Source organism: Malurus melanocephalus, unplaced genomic scaffold, assembly GCF_030028575.1.
Source record: "Malurus melanocephalus ecotype Western Australia unplaced genomic scaffold, MMel_1.1 scaffold_192, whole genome shotgun sequence".
NCBI lineage: Eukaryota > Metazoa > Chordata > Aves > Passeriformes > Maluridae > Malurus > Malurus melanocephalus.
Window position 1 is genome coordinate 386,025 of NW_026623424.1, and position 9,014 is coordinate 395,038.

Consider the following 9,014-nt stretch of genomic DNA (forward strand, 5'->3'; position numbering starts at 1 on the left):
CAAAATAAATGCAGGTTAACTGCATCAAATTTCAGTAGCACTATTCTAAGTGTACCATAATTGAATGCAATGAATTCAACTTTAGAGATTGCTCTGGTAGAAAGAAAGAATACTTTCAAATTTTATGTGCAGCAAATTATGCACTGTGCCATTCACATTTYGAAAGGATTTTTACATGGTCAGAATTTAAAACACAACAAAACACTTTGTSCTGTGCCTTTCAGAGGCACAAAACAGCTCAGCCTAGAAAAAGGAACTGCAAACAACATAGTACTTATCACATCCAACTTAACATCATGGTGCCTCATGCATCTAATAACTAGAACACATAATACTTAGCTATACAGAGCAGTCAGTAYATTCCTGCATGAAATCAGAGCTTTCTAGATCTAATATCTGACCTGGCATATCAGAAAAACATGTTTAGAAGCATACAAAGACATGAGGAAAATTTTACTCCTGTTAACAGCTTTTACATAAAAAAGCCCCACACTGTGCAGGATCACTACACAAAATATTAGATGTTACCTGACAGCCTAAGTTGCTCCAGCTTTGTATTTAAGATGAAAATCACTTCTACCAGTAGCACACRTTACCATTCAAGTTCTCTTTAAAGACAAATATTTTGTTTAATTTTTGCATAGGAGAAAAATAATTTTCTGTCCCACCTGAGCCACAGTKTTCCCCTTGTTTCACTAAGCTTCACTGGAGACTTTTGGAACCCCGGAACCTCACTCTTAAGGGGTGAGCCATCCCTTACAAATCAGGCTGTATTGAAAAAAAATTAATTCCTTCCTAATCCTAAACAGYGTTTTTGCTCAGTTTGCAAGAGACTATCCAAGATATTTGCAAAAAAAATAAAATCCAAATCATTTGTATACCACAAATGTATACTATCTTTTGTACCACAGATTCACGACATTACAGATTCGTGACACCTCATGGAATTTATCTTCYGCTGATTTTGTCTCAAAAATTCTTTTTGAAAATAGCTCTGCAGGAAAGCAAACATTAGAACTGTAACTAGACAGCATGGCAGTGTTTTGTAGGATGAAGAATGCTCAACTAAATGAAAATAAGCCACCATCAGCTTGATTGAAATATCCTCTTTCTAAAATCAAGGATACAGCAAGAAAGAATGATCTGGTTAAGGATAACTAGGCTGGCAGCACCAAGGCACAGTTTAGACAACCTTCTTCTTCCACCTAGTGGCAAGAAGCAAAAAGAACAAGGTCTTTGGGAGTGCAAACAGAAGATTTGTTTTCAACTCTAAAAAGATTCACTGAACTATAAGCAGGATTGAGTCACGCACAATTCCGGGTTCTCATGTTTAAGATCACAATAAATATGCAGAAAAGAGTTTTTTTTTCATCCTGTTATCAAAAAAAAGGAGAAAGTTCAGGAAAGACAGAATATACAACTGGCCCCAAATACTCACAAAACACACTTAAAGCTCAGAAACACCCAAGTGAACCAACTGATGGCAGCATGGAGTAGCACAGGCCTTGAAWAAAGTCTATATGAGAAATTCCATTTTCAGGAGCACCCAGCATTGCATTTTGTACTGCAAAGACAATGATTTTACTTTCAATTACTTATTTAGGAAAAGGCATCTATTTTCCTCCAAGTTTATAACTTACACCCCAAGTCAGATCTAAAGCAGTCAGTTTGAAGTAGGAATAAACATGAGATGGATAAAAAAAATTTATTTACTGTCCTTTACATAAAAAGTATCATTCCCCATATGAAAACAACATTTGTGAGAAAAGCAGTACATTCATTTTGAATCCCTGCACACACTTTTTTGACAAACTGTTGAAAATAAAGTCTAAAAGTTTAGTGAAATGCTCTTCTGGTTTTGACTAAATTTTTCAAGGCAGCTTTGAAATGTCACTATCTAGACAATATTTTAACCAACATTTACGGGATTATTCCATATTTCAGACTGATGTTGCTCTTTAGAAAACTGTACATGGACTGATGGTAGAAAAGAAGCCAAACAAATGAATGTACAATACTTAAAATTTTCAACAGATGGCACTATTTTATAGCAAGGAACCTCTATTGTCTAATTGAAAAAGAGCAAAAGCAATTGGATGGCTGAGTGCATCAGAATGCCAAAATCTGCARCAGAAAAAGCCTGATTATCCCCAAATTTGAGAGTATAGTTCTATAAAACTGGAAGTACAAAGAGGGAATCTGAAGCCAAACAGAAACTCCAAACTAACATTCTATCTCAGATATTAACCACACTGAGATGCTCTTCACGAAGGCTGGGATATAAGATGGGATATTCCCATCTTCTTTGCTTCCCAAGGCAGAACTTCCAGCTAGAGCTGAAGTGAAAGGAAGCAAAGAAAATATGATCATCAGACTGTGATTATTACTGCAAACATGCAAGGATATAGTTAGGGGACTGCTTCCCACTTCCTAAATTAATTTATATAGGATTAAGTCAGCAGCCACAATCAAGCAGCAATTGCTATGCTAGACAAAAAAAAAAGGAACATGTCATTTGTAAATCTTGTGAGGGTTTACAGATTAGATGCTACCATCTGAAAACATTCACTATTGTTAAAATGACTCATGCCCATATGTAGAAAATATAGGCACATACACCTGGAGTATTTCCAGCTCTCAGTGGCACACAAAAAAATTCTCAAGACATCTGATCTGAATCCTCAAAGCAATAAGTCTTAAAAGAAACCAGCTTTCGTATGCACACAGCTATAACAAAAGATTTACTAAACATGATTTGTCCCAGAAACTTTACCTGAAATACATAAAACCTTTTGTAAATCTATCCTCTGCACCGAAACACCATTAGAAACTCCACACAGGGTTTTGCAAATTCCCCCTTTAGCATTTGGGATGGGAAAACTTCAGGGACAGGAACGTTCAGGAAAGGGCAGTGTTACACCTCTTGTAGGGCAAGTACTGAGCCTCCAAAATCCATCATAGTTACATTCCTCTCTGTTCCTGAAGGAGGCATTCTTCCTCCTGATTGTAATCAAAAAATTTAGGCACATAAGAATCTCATTCAGCAGCCAAGAAACAAACAAGCAGCAGTGAAAACATAGCAGAAATGCAGCAACTACTGGAAACTAAAAGATTTCAAGCCAGMTATTGGCCTTGTCAGACTTGAGAGCCCTCACAAAAACACAGCTGTAATTTTAGCACATTTTTTCTCCTTCACTGGTAGCAGCAAATTCATCTCCTGCACAGATGAAAAAACTCCATACCCAGATAAATTGAAACACGAACAATTCATACATTTAGAATCAACAGATCCACATCCTTAGCAGTTGATTTTAAGACTGATCAATGATTTGGCTGCCAAGGAAAGCCTTGCTTGTTTGGTATTTCAAACTCTGCTCAGAATGAGGAGGTTGTTTCCATACAGCTTCATCCARCTTCAATACTACAAAAATTTATGCCTCATTCCATTCATTTAGYGAGAGATTTCCATATATCTGATTCAGGCTGCTTCCAGTCTTCGCCCATCAGCTCTTTCAGGTTTAAGTCTCTGAAAAATTCCAGACGATGACTGCAAAGAGAWGAGAAATAAACAAAAAACAATCATAATCTCATAGCTTGTGCCTTAATAAAAGGCAGTATCCTCAGTATGTTTAATTCATCTTTATTTTCAAGTTTTCTTGGACACGAACATAACCATAATTCCCTGTGTTTCTTTTCCAAAACCTCAGTTTACAAATAAAAACCACTACTATGTATCAGATATTATCAACATTATCTACATCTGAAATGTATCTACATACATAAATCATTGAATAATATGAAATTATTTTATTAGGAAGTAAGAGTAAAAACAAACTAAGAGCAATGAGTAGCAAGGAACAGCCTCTTCACATAATTGCATCGGGTACCAACGTCTGAAAATAACAAGGGATTATTTTGAAAGGGGTACTTAAGAAAAAATTCCTTCTTGAAAACTATTCCAGGCATTCTCCAGTCTACCACAGAGAAAAAAAAAATTCTCACGAAACATCAATAATGTATTTTATTAGCAAAAGCTTTAAAATTTTTTAAATGAAGTTCAGAAGCCAAGTTTTTCTTAARTAAAGGTGATAAAGGGTAATTTATCTAAAATTTACCCTACTTGACCATCACTGTATGTTGTATGACCAGTCTGTATAAGAACTATAGTGTGTCCTTAGAGCTGGTGCATTAATATAAAACACCCAGAAGTAACACGCTTTATCAGATCATCTCAGCCTCAAGGCCAAAGAAAATAAACAGGCCCAAAGCATAATTTAAAYATCCAAATTCTCTGGGTTTTTTTCTATTGATATTGGCTATCCTTCAATGATACTTTTTCAGTTCAGTCTCTCTTTTCAATTTTTTCCACAGCATAGAACAACCTGTAGAGGTGAAAGCTTTTAGAACAGTAGGGGAGAAGCAAAAGASATTAACTGGAAATGTACCTGGTGAAACTATTACTAAATGGCACTTCAGGAGGTGCTGAAGTCAAGAAAGAAAGGTAAAACCTATCCAGGATTTAGATGAGGAAGGTGATAAAGCAGATACCAATGGCATTGAATGTGTGCTTTTCTATGCACCTAACATGGTAATCAAGCATTAATTACAGCTCTCTGCCACAGTGCTTTATACAAAGTACAGCACCAATACACCCAGAACTAAGTAGTATAATCAAAATACCACTATCAACCCAAAAACCAGATTAGCTTTTTAAGGTATTCCAACCACAGTGCAACCATATTACAGAAGAGGTCATTTCATGCTTACAAATCTGGTTTCTGTCCTTGCTGCAGTTCATGTCGAGGCACAGGATAAAGTGCTTCATATTTTCTCTCTTCTCCCGAGCCATGAATTGCAAATGCATTGAACTTGTCAGTGCATGGTGGGAAATAACTCCAAGGAAGAAGAGCTTTACCCTCCCATTTGGTTTTCATTCTGGTCACCTCAAACTCTAAAGGAAGTTTTTCCTGTTAAAAGAAAGGGGGAAAAAAAAAGATGTATTGGCCATAATCTGATCAGAAAATAAGTAAATAAAAGTCATTTTGAATGTACTTGACTACTTACTTTCCACACTTTTCTTCTGCCAGAAAGCAGCAGCAGTAAGTACTGCCCATGGCTGTCAAAGAATCAGAGCACAGTTTTCCTAAAATTATGTCAAGTTATTAGTGCTTTATACCTCCACAGATATGTACATTCCCCATATTGAAATAATTTCTGTGTCTAGTCTTCTCCATACATGTATCTCACAAGCATTAGAACTGGAAGTGCAAACTAGCATTTGTGACTTTTTCAGTGCTGTACTTACGGACAAAGCTCAACTTCTAAATACTGCTCAGTTCTGTCACTCAGAAAGAATGCTTCTACAACTGAAAAAAAAAAACAAACCAAAACAAAATACAAAAAAAAATCCACCAAGCTGTCAGTATTTTATAACAATTTTGTAATATCCTGAAATCTTCATATCCCATTAATACAATTCTATTTTCATGATTTTTGGCCTCTGCCATGTCAGAGTTTGACTCRCTACTGACATGTACACAGTAACTATAACCCAACTATTCAAAATGTTGTGCCCTAATTCTAACTCCAGGAGCTTTTTATTTTTAATTCCTATGACCACAAAGAGCTTTATAAAGTACTGCACTAACTATTAGCTTCATCAATTCCAGTTTTTAAAACAATCATCCTGATACCACAGGAAAATAAGGGAAAGAGGATCATAATTCACACCTCATAACTGAAACTGTTAAATCTCAGAAACAGTAAGAAAGCATTTAGCTCTTAAATGGTTTTTTCCTATAGATGGTTATTTTGGACTGAAGATTACTGTTGCAGGTATACCTGAAAGCCACATATTACAGCTGAGTCAGGTTTCAGGAATACAAATTTGAACTACAGTGGTGTTTCTCACATAAAATTACAATGACTGCAATGGTGTTACTCATGTAAAATTACAATGGTGCTTCTCACAGCAATGATGTAATTAGAATCACATGATGACTGCTGTCTTTATTTATTTTTACTTAATATTTATTAAAACAATATAAAAAAGGAGCTAATACTCTTTTAGTAGAGCTTGAATCAGAATAACTCAGTAACCAGGAAGCAAAGAACTGCTGGGAAAATTGAATTCTTACATTATTCAAAGCAATGGGTAAAAGTGGCAGTATGGACAGGAAAGGTGCAAAAAAAAAACAGCATTACCATGAGAATTTTCCCCATTCCATTTGGGTACGATTTTCAATTGCATTTCATGAGGTGTAATTTCTGTGTTTCAAACCTTTCTATTTCTCAAAGGAACTTCGGAAAAAGGATTAAAACACTTTGCTTCTCAAAGCATAAGTAGAATCTCTCTTTAGGATTTCACTTCTCCTTCYGTAAAGGCATTTAAATAGCTAAATGCCACAAAATTATTTTGATATTCTAATATGTCCAGCCTCTTGATAGTTCACAGGTTATATGAGTAACGCAAAAACTAAGTTTGAGTACATATACTATTGACAGGATCAGGAAGTCAGCTTTACTGGATCAGGAACTTCAGCATTACTGAAATCAACCTGAGCTCCAGTTTTGGGTATTTTTGAAAAAAAACAACTATCACAGAGTCTTAAAAAAGACTAAGCATATTAAATACAAAGGAACATCAGTGCCTACAGAAATCAGATATATTTGCAGAAGAGTTACACTTACCCTCGTAGTCCCACAGCCCACCAAAGGGTTTTCCTGGCTCTCCGGGTGGTTCAGGAGGGTCATTAAAGAAAGGAGCACGAACTTCCATCAGCAGCCCTGCCTTGTCCGGCCTCAGCCCRATCGTGACCGGCTCGTGGCTCACAGGCAAACCATCCCACGTGTGTTTAATACTAAATTCCATCTTCACAGACTACACCAATGAAAAAGAAAAGTTCTGTCAAAGAACATCTCAGATTCCGTCTCAGCATGAACAGCATTGTTTGCCCAGGAAAACAAAGAACCCCACTTTGGTATGAAGTCAACAACCAAATCATGGTTTTAGACATCAGAACTGAAATAGGTCAGCGYTGTAAAAAACTAATTAAACTGTTACATAAACGCTGCTTCTCATGTGTTTCTATGCCCGCAGGAYTACAAATGACTGAAATCTTAGCCTACAGCTTTTCAACCACACATCTAAATAAATACCTTTCAAAACCACYAGAAATACTTATCCACAGAACAGATAAACAAAACAGACTTAGAGAATTTGGTAACACCAGAAAAACATACTGATTGAAAAACCTTTGATGCTTGAGACACAAGGAACTAGCTAAAGCTTTCCTCACGGCAAACCAGCCCTTCCTTAAACACCTCCAAGGCCGGTGGCTCCACCACCTCCCTGGGCAGCCCGCTYCAAAGCCTAACCACCCTTTTAAACACAGAAATYCTTCCTAATATCCAACCTGAGCGTCCCCTGATGCGGTTTCAGGTGTGTCTTGTTGTGTCCTAATCTCCTGCAGCTGGTTCCCCTGAGAAGGGGCCGAGCCCCGCCCGGCCACAGCCTCCAACGGGCAGCAGCTCCCACAGCGCTCCGCACCGCTTTCTCCTTCCCTTCCCCGCGCTGCTAGTCCAGCCACACACTGATTTTTTATTTTTTTTTTTTTCTCCTGAAGGGAAGTTCAAACACATCAGCGCCTGTGCCTAATCCCGTAAAACCCTCCAAGAAAAGTTRACGGAGGGATTTCCTCCTGCCGCCCCCTCAGCGCCGCGCCATGTCTGCTCGCCACGTGACGGCGGGCCCGGCGCTGAGGGCGGGCGGCATCCACCGGCCCCGCCCCGGCTCTCGGCGGTTGTGGGGCTGYTCTGCGGGGCCTCGGCGGTGCCCGTGCCTCCGGTAGCACCGGGGCTGCCTCCTTCCCGAGGGCTGAGGGGAGGGAGCAGAGGGGCGGCTCTCCCCGCAGCCCCCGCCCCAGCGCACCGGCGGCTGAGGGGAGCGCGTCCCGCCCCGGCGCCTGCGAGCCGCCTCAGCCGCTCCTCCGGAACGGGGCTCGCCTTTGCTCTCCTCGCCAGCGGCCGGATAATCCGCTTATCCCCGGGGGTTCCTGGAGTTTTCYGAGGGCGTCTCTGAGAACGCGGCACAGCCAGGTGAGTGTTGGTGGTGAAGGTTTATGTTCCGTGGCAGCGAAGGTTTGTGTTCTCCGTCGCTTTCGCGGTGTTGGCTGCAGTGAGYAGCAGCGTGGATAGTAGTTTTAGTYAGCTAAACGCTAATAATGAAAAGCTGCTAATGAGGGGGATGGCCAAAAGCACATGCGTTTTTGTATGAATGYCTCTTTCGTTATGAAACCACGGCGTTTCCTAGGCTTTGCTTACCCTTGGAAACTCTCTTGCCAGTTGCTCGTGAAATTTTCTTTACAGGCTAAAACCAATATTTTTAATTATGTGTTATTTGACACAATTATGGTTTTAATCCGACTTACTCAGAGTACAACTCAGTTATTTACCAACAAAATAGAAAACTGCCGAAGAAAATTGCTCCTGCAAAGTTTATATTGCTGTAAGCAGGAGATGGAGTGGATGCGTTGTCCCAAGGATTGTCACTGTCCCCAGTTAGTGCTGCAGGAAAACYTGGCAGCACAGCAGCCACACACACCAGGGCACGGTGCATGCCGTGTTAGCAGTTGTACTTCGGTGAAATCTCCAAATTTTGGTGATTAACAAGTTTCGTGTGATGGCTTTGGGTGGCCAAAGGTGAAAGACCAGCTTTTGACTCCAAGGATTTCAGTAACAGAAAAACTTACGTCTGAGAGAATAGGATCATTCTGGCAGGGGGATTTATTATGCTGAGATATGAACAAATTATGTTGTTTTGTTTTTTTTCTTTTCAAATATTGGAATATTGCGTTTTTATATGTATTTATTTTGGCCGTAGCTTGTTTTTAAAATCTTTAGACTTCATCCTTTGGCTGGTAAGGGCAGTAACTTTCCCCATCCTGTTCCCTGGCATTCCTTTGCTGTTACCTCCTTTCTGTCCCCACTGTSTTTTTCCTATATGCTGCTTTAAA

General features: G+C 39.2%; 1 protein-coding gene across 2 annotated transcripts; it reads right to left on the reverse strand.

Moving 5' to 3' along the window:
- Nucleotides 1-1,389: 1,389 nt before the first annotated feature.
- On the reverse strand, nucleotides 1,390-7,610 carry CUNH4orf33 (chromosome unknown C4orf33 homolog). Of its 2 annotated transcripts, XR_008965804.1 has the most exons (7): nucleotides 7,416-7,474; nucleotides 6,691-6,880; nucleotides 5,306-5,366; nucleotides 5,065-5,116; nucleotides 4,768-4,967; nucleotides 3,274-3,547; nucleotides 1,390-3,000 (listed from the first exon to the last, which is right to left on the reverse strand). XR_008965804.1 is itself a non-coding variant. In XM_057373310.1 (6 exons), exons 2-6 carry the CDS (start codon nucleotides 6,869-6,871, stop codon nucleotides 3,448-3,450), a joined length of 594 nt encoding a protein of 197 aa, XP_057229293.1. In that variant the 5' UTR covers nucleotides 6,872-6,880; nucleotides 7,416-7,610; the 3' UTR covers nucleotides 1,391-3,447. The 2 variants fall into 2 exon arrangements, 1 of the variants encoding a protein (XP_057229293.1); XM_057373310.1 differs by having other exon boundaries at nucleotides 1,391-3,547; nucleotides 7,416-7,610.
- Nucleotides 7,611-9,014: the final 1,404 nt, after the last annotated feature.